This window comes from Salvelinus alpinus, chromosome 4, assembly GCF_045679555.1.
Source record: "Salvelinus alpinus chromosome 4, SLU_Salpinus.1, whole genome shotgun sequence".
NCBI lineage: Eukaryota > Metazoa > Chordata > Actinopteri > Salmoniformes > Salmonidae > Salvelinus > Salvelinus alpinus.
This window is the reverse complement of record NC_092089.1, coordinates 31,395,421-31,412,228: the sequence shown is the minus strand read 5'-3', so window position 1 is coordinate 31,412,228 and position 16,808 is coordinate 31,395,421. Positions and strand designations below refer to the sequence as shown.

General features: G+C 41.5%; 2 protein-coding genes across 2 annotated transcripts in view; both read right to left on the bottom strand.

Annotated features, from left to right (window-relative positions):
- Positions 1-5,080, bottom strand: part of sphk2 (sphingosine kinase 2) — a 29,235-nt gene extending 24,155 nt beyond the window's left edge. Inside the window, exon 1 of the mRNA XM_071395014.1 lies at positions 4,816-5,080. The gene's annotated coding sequence lies outside the window, so the exon portion shown is untranslated. The remainder of the gene's footprint in view (positions 1-4,815) is intronic.
- A 228-nt stretch (positions 5,081-5,308) lies between these two features.
- rpl18 (ribosomal protein L18) lies at positions 5,309-14,173 on the bottom strand. The gene is made up of 7 exons (XM_071395015.1): positions 14,064-14,173; positions 13,242-13,328; positions 12,896-13,003; positions 8,341-8,439; positions 7,844-7,967; positions 7,450-7,519; positions 5,309-5,439 (listed from the first exon to the last, which is right to left on the bottom strand). The coding sequence occupies exons 1-7, from the start codon at positions 14,064-14,066 to the stop codon at positions 5,364-5,366; spliced, it is 567 nt and encodes a 188-aa protein (XP_071251116.1). The 5' UTR covers positions 14,067-14,173; the 3' UTR covers positions 5,309-5,363.
- Between the last annotated feature and the right edge of the window lie 2,635 nt (positions 14,174-16,808).

Sequence of the window (16,808 nt, the reverse complement as noted above, 5' to 3'; positions counted from 1 at the left end):
CCTGAAATTTCCATCCCTAACTATAACATTTTCCGTCAAGATAGAACTGCCAAAGGGGGCGGTGTTGCAATCTACTGCAGAGATAGCTTGCAGAGTTCTGTCTTACTATCCAGGTCTGTACCAAAACAATTCGAGCTTCTACTTCTAAAAATTCAGCTTTCCAGAAGCAAGTCTCTCACCGTTGCCGCTTGCTATAGGCCACCCTCTGCCCCCAGCTGTGCCCTGGACACCATATGTTAATTGATTGCCCCCCATTTATCTTCTGAGCTCGTGCTGCTAGGTGACCTAAACTGGGACATGCTTAACACCCAGTAGTGTTAAGCACCCAGTAGTGTTAACCCGGCCATCCTACAATCTAAGCTTGATGCCCTCAATCTTACACAAATTATCAATGAACCTACCAGGTACAACCCCAAATCCGTAAACACGGGCACCCTCATAGATATCATCCTAACTAACTCGCCCTCCAAATACACCTCCGCTGTTTTCAACCAAGATCTCAGCGATCACTGCCTCATTGCCTGCATCCGCAATGGGTCTGCGGTCAAATGACCACCACTCATCACTGTCAAACGCTCCCTAAAACACTTCAGCGAACAGGCCTTTCTAATCGACCTGGCCGGGGTATCCTGGAATGACATTGACCTCATCCCGTAGGTAGAGGATGCCTGGTTATCCTTTAAAAGTACCTTCCTCACCATCTTAAATAAGCATGCTCCATTCAAAAAAGTTTAGAACTAGGAATAGATATAGCCCTTCGTTCACTCCAGACCTGTATGCCCTTGACCAGCACAAAAACATCCTGTGGCGTTCTGCATTAGCATCGAATAGCCCCTGTGATATGCAACTTTTCAGGGAAGTTAGGAACCAATATACACAGGCAGTTAAGAAAGCTAAGACTAGCTTTTTCAAACAGAAATTTGCATCCTGTAGTACAAACTCAAAAAAGTTCTGGGACACTGTAAAGTCCATGGAGAATAAGAGCACCTCCTCCCAGCTGCCCACTGCACTGAGGCTAGGAAACACTGTCACTACCGATAAATCAACAATAATTGAGAATTTCTATAAGCGTTTTTCTACGGCTGGCCATGCTTTCCACCTGGCTACCCCTACCCCGGTCAACAGCCCTGCGCTCCCCACAGCAACTCGCCCAAACCTCCCCCACCCAAATCCAGATAGCTGATGTTCTGAAACAGCTGCAAAATCTGGACCCCTTCAAATCAGCCGGGCTAGACAATCTGAACCCTCTCTTTCTAAAATCATCTGCCAAAATTATTGCAACCCCTATTACTAGCCTGTTCAACCTCTCGTATCGTCTGAGATTCCCATAGATTGGAAAGCTGCCGTGGTCATCCCCCTCTTCAAATGGGGAGACACTCTATACCCAAACTGCTACAGATGTATATCTATTCTACCCTGCCTTTCTAAGGTCTTTGAAAGCCAAGTTAACAAACAGATTACCGAACATTTCGAATCTCACCGTACCTTCTCCGCTATGCAATCTGGTTTCAGAGTTGGTCATGGGTGCCTCAGCCATGCTCAAGGTCCTAGACGATATCATAACCGCCATCGATAAGAGACATTACTGTGCAGCCGTATTCATCGACCTGGCTAAGGCTTTCGACTCTGTCAATCACAACATTCTTATTGGCAGACTCAACAGCCTTGGTTTCTCAAATGATTGCCTCGCTTGGTTCACCAACTACTTCTCCGATAGAGTTCAGTGTGTCAAATCGGAGGGCCTGTTGTCCGGACCTCTGGCAGTCTCTATGGGGGTGCCACAGGGTTCAATTCTCGGGCCAACTCTCTTCTGCTGAGAGGTATACACCATTCTGTATACCTCTGGCCCTTCGTTGGACACTGTGTTAACTAACCTCCAGATGAGCTTCAATGCCATACAACTCTCCTTCCGTGGCCTCCAACTGCTCTTAAATGCAAGTAAAACTAAATGCATGCTCTTCAACCGATCGCTGCCCGCACCTGCCCACCCGTCCAGCATCACTACTCTGGACGGTTCTGACTTAGAATATGTGGACAACTACAAATACCTACGTGTCTGGTTAGACTGTAAACTCTCCTTCCAGACTCAAAGTAAACATCCAAAATTAAATCTAGAATCGGCTTCCTATTTCGCAACAAAGCATCCTTCACTCATGCCGCCAAACATACCCTCGTAAAACTGACCATCCTACCGATCCTCGACGATGTCATTTACAAAATAGCCTCCAACACTCTACTCAACAAATTGGATACAGTCTATCACAGTGCCATCCGTTTTGTCACCAAAGCCCCATATACTACCCACCACTGCAACCTGTACGCTCTCGTTGGCTGGCCCTCGCTTCATACTCGTCGCCAAACCCACTGGCTCCAGGTCATCTACAAGTCTCTGCTAGGGAAAGCCCCGCCTTATCTCAGCTCACTGGTCACCATAGCAGCACCCGTAGCACGCGCTCCAACAGGTATATCTCACTGGTCACCCCCAAAGCCAATTCTTCCTTTGGCCGCCTCTCCTTCCAGGTCTCTGCTGCCAATGACTGGAACAAACTGCAAAAATCTCTGAAGCAAGAGACTCTTACCTCCCTCACTAGCTTTAAGCACCAGCTGACAGAGCAGCTCACAAATCACTGCACCTGTACATAGCTCATCTGTAAATAGCCCATCCAATCCACCTCATCCCCATACTGTATTTATCTTGCTCCTTTGCACCCCAGTATCGCAACTTGCACATTCATCTTCTGTACATCCTACCATTCCAGTGTTTAATTGCTATATTGTAATTCATTTGCCACCATAGCCTATTTATTGCCTTACCTCTCTTATCCTACCTCATTTGCACATGGTGTATATATATTTTTCTACTGTATTATTGATTGTATGTTTGTTTATTCCATGTGTAGCTCTGTGTTGTTGTATGTGTCGAACTGCTTTGCTTTATCTTGGCCAGGTCGCAATTGCAAATTAGAACTAGTTCTCAACTAGCCTGCCTGGTTAAATAAAGGTGAATTAAAAAAATTCAGTGTATCGTCCCAGCTCTAGTATCAATGGCACTCTACCCAAAAGTTCCTTCATGTTTCGTTGACAAAAACATGTGCAGTAGCACCTTGTAAGGCAGTCATTATGAAAACAATAGAACTGTAGAAAACGAGGAAATGACTTTCAAATAAAATGTTCCAACAATCCAGCCGAGTGACTGAGACAGGCTCCCTCACCATGTCCTCTCTCCACATGTCCTACTTCTAAGTTTAGAGTGATGTGTATGCTTGTTTCACAGTCCGATACAGTTTTACATTGTTCCAAAAGGTGAGTGACTCTTTGGCCAGTTGCAGAAGTGAAAGCAGGGCAGCAAACTCGTGACAGATTGTAGTTCAAACTGGATTAGGCAATCTGTGTGCATGCATTATCCCCATGTCCAGTATTCCTTGAAGTCATGCCATGATGGCTAAACCACACTGATTTAGAATCACACGTTCCTGAAATCTGTGCTCACTGATGCGACAACCTAATTTGGGTAAATGAACTGGTCTATTACCACATATGCCTAATGAAATTAACCGAGTTTGGTGGACACATTGACAGATGGCGTTTGTCCAGACAGTCTTGAGTCTACCTACTTACTCTCTTTCACAATTTGTAACCAGTGGAAGTATGATTCATAGACGGATTCTTGCCCAGGACTGGCTTCGGCAGGCATAACTTGTAGCGACCTTCAAATATAGTTTACTCAGTCATCACCAATTGCTTCTTTACATTTTTACTAGTGAAATACTATGGACTGAAAACACAATGTGCTGGTTAACATGTAACCTGGAAAACCTTAATTCAAAGGAAAGTGTCTATCATTCAGATTCAGCTGTCATAGACGATATAACATAACGGACCCATAAGAGGCTTCCCTTTAAGTACATATACCAACTGTTATGTTCAGTCGATAACCTTTATCTAAGGTGCTGACACAATCAATACTTGGCAGATATGCAGCCTCTGATTAAAGAAAAATACTTGGTGCATTTGCTCGTGCGGGTACCTTGGTGCAATACTTGGTGCATTTGCAGGGTGGCGGGTATCGCAGCTCTAATTTTGTTTTACTATGACGGTGCTCTCAACATTTAAGATTCATTTGGCAGTCTTGCACACAACATTATTTAGAAATGTGTGATCCTTTCTCAGGTGGCTAGCTAGTAGGATAGAGCTACTGACAAATAACGTTGTCTTAGAATGAAGCCATCGAGCTACTAGTATCGTAGCGATCTAACGTTAGCAAATGACAAGCGTTAACTAGTTAACGTTAGTTAGGAATATTAATCATTGCTCAGCAGTCTACTCCATGTAACTCTTACAAGCTAGTTAGCTACTTCTCAGGTTTCAAATTGTTATAGTTAGCCATGTTGATTGTGTTGACTGGTAGCTACAGTAGCCATCGCCAGGGAATACAGTATACAAGCACAAAGCAGTTACCGTTCGATTGGGGTTAGCAGCAAGCTAGACTACTTAAGATGTCCCAACTTGTTACAGTAGTGGATAGCATGCTAGCTAACAATGCTGTTGAAAATCATGTATTGGCTAGCTATAACGTTAAACACGCAACTGGTTGTTTATCCTGGATAAAAACTCGGTCTAGCCACCATATCTAACGTTAGTAGCGAGGCGCTAGCCGGATAGCCATCATTTTGTCGTTAGCTTGCTAAACAATGTCATTTCACTAACGTCAGCTAGCAAAAATATGCTGGCTAGCTAGGAGGTAACGTAGCTACTTAATATGTAAAATAATAACCGTGGGAATATTAACTGTATAGACTGAAAGACTCAAATTACCTCATTCTACCTCCCCGGCTTGCTTGCTCCGTAGGAAGGCTATGTGGTTATCCTCCAGGAAGCGTGTATGAAACACTGGAGGGCTGGATGGTTTGAGCGGCGGGGAGGAAGTCCAATCCTGATAAGGAAAGACATTCGGGACCTACGGACGTTCTCCAATAGTTAACCGCGCCAGTGCACCGCATTGTGTAGGCCACAGATAATGTCATGATCGACAGAAAGTTACTGAAGACAAGACTGGACTCAAGCAGTCTAGTCAATACTGTCCATATTCCAATGCACTCATCACCTGTCTAAATAAAAATATTACACAAGGCATTGAAAAACAATTGTATTAATAGTACTAAATGTTATAAAACTGGGCCTAGGAGTGAATAGTAATTGTAGCTTGATTCAAGTTGTCCATCAGGTTTGCACAAGATAATGTCTACAGAGTGAAGTGCTACGCAAGCGCAACAAAGCTCAGAAAAAAACTAATGGACAGAGACATCGATTCATTTTGTATCGCTATCTTTATTTGTATTAGATTCCAAGGAAAACAAAAGACTTTAGGCCTTGTATCCACGGCTGGATCTGCGCCCACGAGCACGCTCAAACTTCCTGCCCTTGGAGCGAATGTAGGGCCTGAGGGAGAGAAGAGATATGCCATTAATTCAGTGTTTATAAGTGTTTCAAACAACTTCCTAGATTGTGCAAATCTGCCAGATTTGCATTAATGTTGATTATGTGCATTGTCCACCAACTCAATGTAAACCAAACCAATAGTCTGGGGACAAAACTAGCAAAATACAGCTAGGCCTAATGCATAAAAAAAATTATGCATTTTTCCTTCTCAGTTCCTTGAAGTAATCACTGATATGATATAACTGGGTTCGAGAAAATGAATCTAGTGGAACCCAGGCGTATACATATTTTATATTTCGTAAATAAGCAGTCCATCAAATTTCTCTACACCAATAAATGTTTTGTTTGGATCAGAATGATCCGGATTCTGGAATCCTCCGTTTTGCAATTCAAGATATGGACATTTTTGAAAAATAAATAGAAAATAAAATCAGATGGATCATTCTGCTCAAGACTGAATCCAGATGTTCAGTGCTTTGAACAGGCCTACCTACACCTCGCCATCTACTGGACAGGTTATGGCACTACCACTAAACTGTCATAGGGAACCCGAGAGGAGTAAACTAATGTATATAGTGCCATTTGTATTTATATAAGGTTTGTGCTATTTGTATTTATATCGTAAGATTTTCACTGTATCCTGCAATTACACCTGCAACCCCTGTAGGTGACGATTAAACACGGAATCAAAAAGGTACATGCATTTACTTGCAGGGATGCAAACTGGTGAGGGCCCAAAAACGTGACAATTTTGTTACTCGCGATTTTCAACAATGTAGTCGCACGCGTGACTTTTTCCCTTTATGGCAGTGTCTCTCAGCCTAAGTAACCGCAAAGCCTAGTCAGACTGGCCTGTGCTCTTACAAACGAAATGAAAAGATTAATTAATCCAACGTAATAGAAGGACCATTACTGTCCGCACACCGCAACTCACCATCACGGCTAACATGTACCCCCCCCCCAATTTAGTTCAGACCTACATGATTCACGTGGATGACCTATTTTGAAATCATCCCTGTATTTGACACTTCTCAATACAAACAAATTGCAACATTCAGTACCTATACTGCATTCAAATTAATTCAGATGTAAGAGTATTTTAAACCTCCTCACCTTAGTTATATTGACATATCTTGGTTGCAGTGCCTTTCACCTTTATAAACCCACCCTGAATGCACCCTTCTAGTGGGATCAGGATTATCGCCAACTAAAACAACCCTAATCACTAACTTTTGAGTTTTGAAAAACGCACAAACAAATTATCCTGATTAAAGGTCAGATTGGATTACAAAATCCAAATCCCTATACAGAGGATCCAAATCTCATTTACCAGTTTTGAAATACTAAATTCTAACAATTAATTAAATGAGTGCCGTTTTTTAACACTGGGCTCAGGGGCTAATTCAGCGAGGTGCAACATATAGATTAGAACACTGCAGACAAACTGACAATTGTTTCTACATGACAAGAGAAACATGTTTGTCCTTCTCTACACAATGCACATCTAGTATCCTCATTCTAAAGTAGGGCCCTCCACAACAAGCCCCACAATGCACATCTAGTATCCTCATTCTAAAGTAGGGCCCTCCACAACAAGCCCCACAATGCACATCTAGTATCCTCATTCTAAAGTAGGGCCCTCCACAACAAGCCCCACAATGCACATCTAGTATCCTCATTCTAAAGTAGGGCCCTCCACAACAAGCCCCACAATGCACATCTAGTATCCTCATTCTAAAGTAGGGCCCTCCACAACAAGCCCCACAATGCACATCTAGTATCCTCATTCTAAAGTAGGGCCCTCCACAACAAGCCCCTGTACTAACAAAACATCTTATCCAAGTTCTCAATATTCAGAAAGTGTCCTCCGTTTAAAAACATTGGTGATTTTCATTGAAAACCAAACTGGAACGAACATGTCAAACAATTTGGAAAACATTCTCTAAGTTGATAGATATTGAATGAAACCCTAGGAGAGCAGCAATCTCAAGAAAGGGGTACAATACTCACTTGGTGTGGCTGTGGGGGGTTCCACAGGCTTTTCCAAAATGCCTGTATACCTCTCTGCCCTTACGGGGTCCTGAAAGAAGGAAAACAAGTGAGTTTCAGACCAGAGTAACAGGGTTGTCACTACTCAATAGCCACAAAGCCAAAATTGCCTATGATGTAAAAAAAGAATGAACACAAAATTAGCCTTTTGGCCTTAATTTAGGCAGATTTAGGTTAGCAGTATGGTTAAGGTTAGGTTTAAGAGAAGTTGTAGAAATAGGCAGGGTTTAGCCATAATCAGACTGTGGCGGTGATAACAGTAACAGGACTGTAGAGCAAAGGTATTCCCAGCATAACAGAATATTCCCAGAATAACTTTAAACTTGAACATTGTTCAAACTAGCAGTGTTCTTACCTGACAGCAGCACTGTGCCCTGTCCTTTGGGGGCAGCCAGAGCCAGCTGGTCAAAGGTCATGACCTGACCCCCGGCCTTCAGGATCCTGCGGCGAGCGCCGTCAGTCACCTTCAGAGCGCACACCTGAGGGAAGGGAGAACAGAACACGTTTAGCAAATCATGTTAACACTTAATTCATGTTCAGTGAAGTAGTCTAACCCTAGCCCGGAAGAGCTACCTAGTTACAGGGTGGGAAGGCTTTTATTGTAGCCCAACACCAGATTAAAATAGTCAGGGGTGTATCTACTCCACCGATTGTTGCAAAACATTTCTTAAACTGGAAGCAAAGGGAATGGGGAGGGACCTACCTGAATTTGTCCAATAGAAACGCTAGTTTTGTTTCCATTTGGCTCTTAAACAGTTTCCGCAATAAATACACCCCAGGTTAAACCAAGTGTTACTGCTGGAGCAAAAGCCTGACCCAAACAGGCATCCAGTAAGTTAAAACAACCTTTACCTTGAGCTTGGGGATATCCTGAATTCTGACATCATCAGTGACGGTTCCCACGACAACTGCGGTTCTGTTCTCACGACCAGGCAGTTTCATTTTACGGATCTGAAAAGGACGGCAAATAGTTCAGAAGAAGAACAACCGCCACACAGTAAAGATAAATACTAAGATGCTTTCACTTTGCTGTGTATTCATATCAATAAATCTGGAAGGACATTGTCCCGGTTTCCCGATAGCAACGGAACTTGGGCTAACGAGGGTTAATTGATGCATCGTTCCTACAAACTGGCAAATATGTAACACCAGTATCCCAAAAACACCACTCGGAGAGAACGTTCGCAAGTGCATGGTTGGAGCTGCCTCGATACTGATCGGAACGAAAGAAAGGCAGCTCTCAGATCAACTTTCTCCATTCAAATCATACTGACGACAGATCAGACCCTAGAGGGATCTTCCCCAGAGGGAAGTTTTGTCTAATGCTGACCCAATAATAATGCACCAAATAAGATTTGTCATCATTGCACACGTTACACATGAAATATTGAGGCAAAAGCCAAACTATAAAAATATAACTAACTGATCAAATAAATTTAGATGACTGAAATAGGCATATGTTTTATATGTAGCCTGTGTTTTATCCTATCCTGTGTGACCTGGCTGGACTCAAACCTGGGGGGGTGTACAGTTCAAACACATACAGATTATTAATATATTAGGCAAGGCTCTTTGATTTACATATATTCTTATGTCCCAGAGACCCGCTAGAGTCTAGACCGTCGTCATAGTCCTGGAGGGCCGATGACACTCTTTCCATAGTCAACAAATCCATGACTTCCACGCTGGAGCACTGTGGATTACACTCTCTCCAATTCAGAAGAATTGTTGATTTAACTGATAGGAAGGCCAGTACAGTGATGTTGCGTGGTTCTAGGTTAGATATTGTCCACCCTACTTCCTAGCAGTCACACTACAGGACAGACAACATATCTACCTCAGTCCACAATCTCTTGACATCTGGACATTTCCATAAAATATGCATTTGTGTACCAACCTCACCGCAGCCATGCCAACACAATTCTGAAAGGCTTTGATCCATTTTTTTCAACCTGTGAGGTGTAATATAAGCCTATGTAAGACCATTTGAATAATTTTATACCTTACACGGACCCGATGGCGCACACGATGGTGCGTGCATACATTTATTTTGTCCCCCTACACCAAACGCGATCACGACACGCAGGTTAAAATAGCAAAACAAACTCTGAACCAATGACATTAATTTGGGGACAGGTCGAAAAGCATTAAAACATGGATGGCAATTTAGCTAGTTAGCTTGCTAGCTAATTTGTCCTATTTAGCTAGTTTGCTGTTGCTAGCTAATTTGTCCTGGGAAATAAACATTGAGTTGTTATTTTACCTGAAATGCACAAGCTCCTCTACTCCGCCAATTAATTCACACATAAAACGGCCAACCGAATTGTTTCTAGTCATCTCTCCTTCTTCCAGGCTTTTTCATCTTTGGACTTATATGGTGATTGGCATCTAAACTTTCATAGTATTACCACGACTACCGGCAAAACAGTTCGTCTTTCAATCACCCACGTAGGTATAACCAATAAGGAGATGGCACATGGGCACCTGCTTCTATAAACCAATGAGGAGATGGGAGAGGCAGGACTTTCAGCGCGATCTGCGTCAGAAATAGAAAGGAGTTCTATTTTAGCCCTTGGGATCGCAGATGCTCTTGGCGCGAGCAGTGTGGGTGCAATAATGGAATAACGTGGATTTCTAAATTTATTTTGCAACGCATGTTTAGCGGAGATCGTGTGTATAAAATGACGCAGATGGGCAAAAAAAAGCATCCAAAGGACACTGGGTAAATAACGAGCGGTTTCAAGTCCAATTTTAGTAACGAAGGTTTTGGGTCTTAAGATGCATTTAGTCTTAACTTCACCTGAGTAGGGTGCAGCCTTCAGAATTTTGGATGAAAAGCGTGCCCAAATTAAACTGCCTGCTACTTAGGCCCAGAAGCTAGGATATGCATATAATTAGTAGATTTGGACAGAAAACTCTAAAGTTTCCAAAACTGTTAAAATAATGTCTGTGAGTATAACAGAACTGATATGGCAGGCGAAAACCCGAGGAAAATCCAACCAGGAAGTACTATTATTTTGAAAGGCTGTTTTTCCATTGAAAGCCTATCCACCATACAAAGACTTAGGACCCAGTTCACGATATCTATGGCTTCCTCTACATGTGGCCAGTCTTTAGGCATTGTTTCAGGCTTTTACTTTGAAAAATGAGGGAGATACAGCACTTTCAATGAGAGGCCAGTGGAAATTTCCAGCCATGAGTCCTGCGCATGATCGGGAGCGCGCATTTCTTGTTTCTCCTTTTCTATAGACAAAGCTTTTGTCCGGTTGAAATATTATTGATGATTTATGACAAAAACAACCTGAGGATTCATTTTAAACATCGTTTGACATGTTTCTACTAACTTTAATTGTACTTTTTGACTTTGTCTTGATGTTGAGCGCATTGTGCCTTTGGATTTCTGAACTAAACGCACCAACAAACCTGTGGTTTTTGGACATAGAGGGAAATTTTCGAACAAAACGAATATTTATTGTCTAACATGGAGACCTGGGAGTAACACCAGATGAAGATCAAAGGTAAGTGATTAATTTTAATGATATTTCTGACTTTTGTGAGCCCTCTCCTTGGCTGGAAAATGGCTGTATGGTTTTTGTGGCTAGGCGCAGACCTAACATAATCGCATCGTGTGCTTTCGCCGTAAAGCCTTTTTGAAATCTGACACAGCGGTTGCATTAAGGAGAAGTGTCTTTAAATGTATGTTAATCTCTCTGGGATATGTGGGACACTAGCGTCCCAACATCCAGTGAAAATGCAGCACGCCAAATTCAAATAAATTACTATAAAAAAATTTACTTTCATGAAATCACACATTCAATATACCAAATTAAAGCTACTTGTTGTGAATCCAGCCAACGTGTCAGATTTCAAAAATTCTGTACGGCGAAAGCAAACGATGCTATTATCTGAGGATAGCACCACAGCAAACAAACACAGACCATCATATTTCAACCCTCCAGGCGCGACACAAAACGCAGAAATAAAGATATAATTCATGCCTTACCTTTGACGAGCTTCTTCTGTTGGCACTCCAATATGTCCCATAAACATCACAATGGTCATTTTGTTCGATTAATTCCGTCGACATATATCCAAAATTTCCATTTATTTGGCACGTTTGATCCAGAAAAACACCGGTTCCAACTCGAGCAACATGACTACAAAAGTTACCTGTAAGCTTTGTCCAAACATTTCAAACTTTTTTGGTAATACAACTTTAGGTATTTTTTTAACGTAAATAATCAATACAATTAAAGAGGGGATGATCTGTGTTCAATACCGGAGGAAAACAAAGTGTAGCTAGCTTTCAGAGCACGCGCCTCTAACAAAGCGTACACTTCCCTCGAGCCTCATTCTGAACATGGCTACTTCATTTATCAAAGGAAAAACCTCAAACAATTTCTAAAGACTGACATCCAGTGGAAGCGATAGGAACTGCAAGAAGGTCCCTTAGAAATCTGGATTCCCAATGAAAACCCATTGAAAAGAGAGTGAGTAGCAGGCAGTTTAATTTGGGCACGCTTTTCATCCAAAATTCCAAATGCTGCCCCCTGTCCTAGAGAAGTTAAACACTTGTATCTTAGATCAATGTTTATGATGAGTATTTCTGTAATTTGATGTGGCTCTCTGCAATTTCACCGGATGTTTGTTTGAGACATGCATTTCTGAACATAACACGCCAATGTAAACAGATTTCTGTACATAAATATGAACTTTATCGAACAAAACATACATGTATTGTGTAACATGAAGTCCTATGAGTGCCATCTGATGAAGATCAAAGGTTAATGATTAATTTAATCGCTATTTCTGACTTTTGTGTGCCCTCTCCTTGGCTGGAAAATGGCTGTATGGTTTTCTAACGTCCCACTTGTACCAGAGAGGTTAAGATGCATTTGGGAAACTGGGCCATTACATTTAAGTCATTTAGCAGACACTGTTATTCAGAGACACTTAGAGGAGAAATAAGTGCATGACAGACTTTTCATCTAGTGGGCTTGGAACCAGCGACTTTTCGGTTACTGGCCCAATGCTCTTAAACCACTAGGCTACCTGCCACCCCAACCGGGACATGTTCAAGAAGCCACGTTAGAGGTGGAAAGATCTCCAGCTCACTCAAAAGGTACCAAATCATCAGAAGGGAAATTAACCATGACATAGGAGTCAAAGGTCAAAAGAGAATCATAACTAGAATGTTTGAGCAAGGAAGTGTAAAAAAAAAAAAAAAGCATTGTAGCGCAACAGACATAAGCAGGAGTACCAGCTGAAGTTGTCCTTCCACTTGTACTGTTGCCCTCTTAAGTCTTTGAATCTATGAACTTGACTGCCATTCAATTGAGTTGATTGTAGCAATTTGATTCTGTAGCATGTTAAAAACACAGCAAAGTGAGGGATAGGTGTAACTCACCATGCGGGACACTGATATCGGAGGCCTGTGGGTCCTGCTCATGAAGAGCCTCCTGAGGACCACCTTGTTGAAGGGAGCAGTGGAGCGACGGGCCAGGAATCTGTACAGCTGTGGGGACGAGAACATAATTTTTTAAAAGTAGAAACTATTGACTACTCAATGTAAATGTCCACAAGGGTTACTCTGAGCTATGTGCTGCATAGATTTTTTATTATTATTACAATTAACCAAAAAAAGGCTAACATTAAGATGGGAAAATCAACAACTTAGTTGTCGGACTACTTGTTTACATGACAATGCCTTAATGTGAACTTGAATCACAATGTATAAAGGTTGTGACACTTACCTTGACCAGGAGCCTCAGGTAGATATCCTGACTCTTGGGCTCCTTTCGGTGCACCTTACGGTCCTTGTTGTGTCGGATGTCGACTCCCTGTGAATAGAGATGGTGCAGGTAAAAACATGAGAGTTTGCCATGCACTGATCAATTAAAAACCTAATTATTAGTTACAGTGTTAATGACATTTCTGATCACTGTGCCAGGAAAATGTACCTTTGCATACTTCTGAACCCTATGCGTTTTGGCTAGGCCTCAAACGATAGACCACGTCTACTAACGTTACAGTGTAACCCATACCTAAACAGCACCCATATCATTCATACCCAACTTGAATTTGGCAGCATAGCGTCAAGCATAACGTTGCCGTCTCATACACAGCGGCTAACTAGCGAGCCAGCGAAGTAAGCAGCATAGTTCACCAACACTGGTCAAATGGCACGTTTTCAATTAGGGCCATCTTACCTAGTCAGGTAGCCGATAAATTCTAACTTGGAGAAGCCTCAAAACGAATATACAAAAGTTACCGACATTTCTCGAACAGCAGTACCATTATTTCAATATCTTGTGTCTAAGTTACACGCTGTCTTTCAGGAAATAGTGAGAATACCCGGTAGCAAGCTAACTACTGTGACGCTAACCACCGGTAGTGAAGGACTGAACCGTATCATTAAAACCCCAAATAGTATTGCAATACCATCCGGTTTTCAAACCAAAGACATCAAGGCAATTAGATACATGGAAATGGTTGAGTTGTGCTACTGTAAAAGTGAGGATGGACTCAGATTATCAAGTCGGAGCATTAACGATGTTTTCAGAAGCTGTACCTACCATCTTGGACTCAGAGTGGAAAGGGAAAAGGAAGAGTCGCTGTCTCGCGATAAACACTTCTCCGCGATTACGGAGGTCACACTTGTTTTCGTTGGCTGTTTTGCTATTACTTCCTGTGTGATCATCACGTCGTCAAAAAGTCATTATATTTCTATTTTATATTATTCTATTCGGTAATTAATTTAATCCATTCATCATTTGTGTATAGGCTAGTGTGAAGTGACTTTCTAACCAATAAACACACTATGTGAAAAACAAATTAAATTTCAAAATACTTATATTTTATCATGTGATTTACATACAATTAATAGCCAATTTTCTTAACAAAACAGAAGAGTGAACTCACTTCTCTTCTTGTAATTTGTCAGGCTCTTATTTTTTTTACTTTATAAAATATTAAAATAAGTATGTTTTGTGTCAGAATTCATAGCTCCAGCTTTGAGAGAAAAAAAATATATGCATTTCTCATATATACAGTACCAGTCAAAAGTTTGGACACACCTACTCATTCAAGGGTTTTTCTTTCTTTATTTTATTTTTTTCTACATTGTAGAATAATAGTGAAGACATCACAACTATGAAATAACACATATGGAATCATGTAGTAGCCAACCAGCTTCATGAGGTAGTCACCTGGAATGCATTTAAATTAACAGGTGTGCCTTGTTTTTATTTATTTAACCTTTATTTAACTATGTTAAAAGTTAATTTCTGGAATTTCTGCCCTTCTTAATGCGATTGAGCCAATCAGTTGTGTTGTGACAAGGTAGGGGTGGTATACAGAAGATAGCCCTATTTGGTAAAAGACCAAGTCCATATTATGACAAGAACAGCTCAAATAAGCAAAGAGATATGACAGTCAATCATTACTTTAAGACATGAAGGTCAGTCACTGCGGAAAATTTCAAGAACTTTGAAAGTTTCTTCAAGTGCAGTCGCAAAAACCATAAACTATGATGAAACTGGTTCTCATGAGGACCACCACAGGAAAGGAAGACGCAGAGTTACCTCTGCTGCAGAGGATACGTTCATTAGAGTTACCAGCCTCAGAAATTGCAGCCCAAATAAATGCTTCACAGAGTTCAAGTAACAGACACATCTCAACATCAACTGTTCAGAGGACACTGCGTGAATCAGGCCTTCATGGTCGAATTGCTGCAAAGAAACCACTACTAAAGGACACCAATAAGAAGAAGAGAGCAAGCAAGTCTCGTGGAAATTTGTTCTTTGGTCTGATTTTTGGTTCCAACCGTCGTGTCTTTGTGAGACGCAGAGTAGGTGAACGGATGATCTCCGCATGTGTGGTTCCCACCGTGAAATATGGAGGAGGAGGTGGCATGGTGTGGGGGTGCTTTGCTTGTGACACTTTCAGGGATTTATTTAGAATTCAAGGCACACATTACCAGCATGCCTACCACAACATTCTGCAGCGATACGCTATCCCATCTGGTTTGCCCTTAGTGGGACTATCATTTGTTTTTCAACAGGACATTGACCAAAAAAACACACCTCCAGTTATGTAAGGGAGAGGGTGATGGAGTGCTGCATCAGATGACCTGGCCTCCACAATCACCCGACCTCAACCCAATTGAGATGGTTTGGAATGAGATGGACCACAGAGTGAAGAAAAAGCAGCCAACAAGTGCTCAGCATATGTGGGAACTCCTTCAAGCTGGTTGACTGTTGGAAAAGCATTCCAGGTGAAGCTGGTTGAGAGAATGACAAGAGTGTCATCAAGGCAAAGGGTGGCTACTTTGAAGAATCTAAAATTTAAAATCTATTTTGATTTGTCAACTTTTTTGGTTACTACATGATTCCGTATGTGTTATTTCATAGTTTTGAGGTCTTCACTATTATTCTACAATGTAGAAAATAGTAAAAATAAAGAAAACCTTGAATGAGTAGGTGTGTCCAAACTTTTGACTGGTACTGTATATATATATATATATACAGGTGAAGTCGGAAGTTTACATACACTTAGGTTGGAGTCATTAAAACTCGTTTTTCAACCACTCAACACATTTCTTGTTAACAAACTATAGTTTTGGCAAGTCGGTTAGGACATCTACTTTGGGCATGACACAAGTAATATTTCCAACAATTGTTAACAGACAGATAATTTCACTTATAACTCACTGTATCACAATTCCAGTGAGTCAGAAGTTTACATACACTAAGTTGACTGTGCCTTTAAACAGCTTGGAAAATTCCAGAAAATTATGTCATGGCTTTAGAAGCTTCTGATAGGCTAATTTACATAATTTGAGTCAATTGGAGGTGTAGCTGTGGATGTATTTCAAGGCCTACCTTCAAACTCAGTGCCTCTTTGCTTGACATCATAGGGAAATCAAAAGAAATCACAAGTCTGGTTCATCCTTGGGAGCAATTTCCAAATGCCTGAAGGTACCACGTTCATCTGTACAAACAATAGTACGCAAGTATAAACACCATGGGACCACGCATCCGTCATACTGCTGAGGAAGGAGATGCGTTCTGTCTCCTAAAGATGAACGTACTTTGGTGCGAAAAGTGCAAATCAATCCCAGAACAACAGCAAAGGACCTCGTGAAGATGCTGGAGGTACAAAAGTATCTAAATCCACAGTAAAATGAGTCCTATATCGACATAACCTGAAAGGCCGCTCAGCAAGGAAGAAGCCACTGCTCCAAAACTGCAATAAAAAAGCCAGACTACGGTTTGCAACTGCACATGGGGACAAAGATCGTACTTTTTGGAGAAATGTCC

What these genes read in the sequence shown, in the direction of transcription:
- rpl18 (XM_071395015.1), bottom strand. An exon ending in CGATATCAGTGTCCCGCATG is followed by an intron (nt 8,440 to 12,895) that starts GTGAGTTACACC and finishes CGTCCTTTTCAG; the next exon opens with ATCCGTAAAATGAAACTGCC. An exon ending in GGGCACAGTGCTGCTGTCAG is followed by an intron (nt 7,520 to 7,843) that starts GTAAGAACACTG and finishes TCCTTCTTTCAG; the next exon opens with GACCCCGTAAGGGCAGAGAG.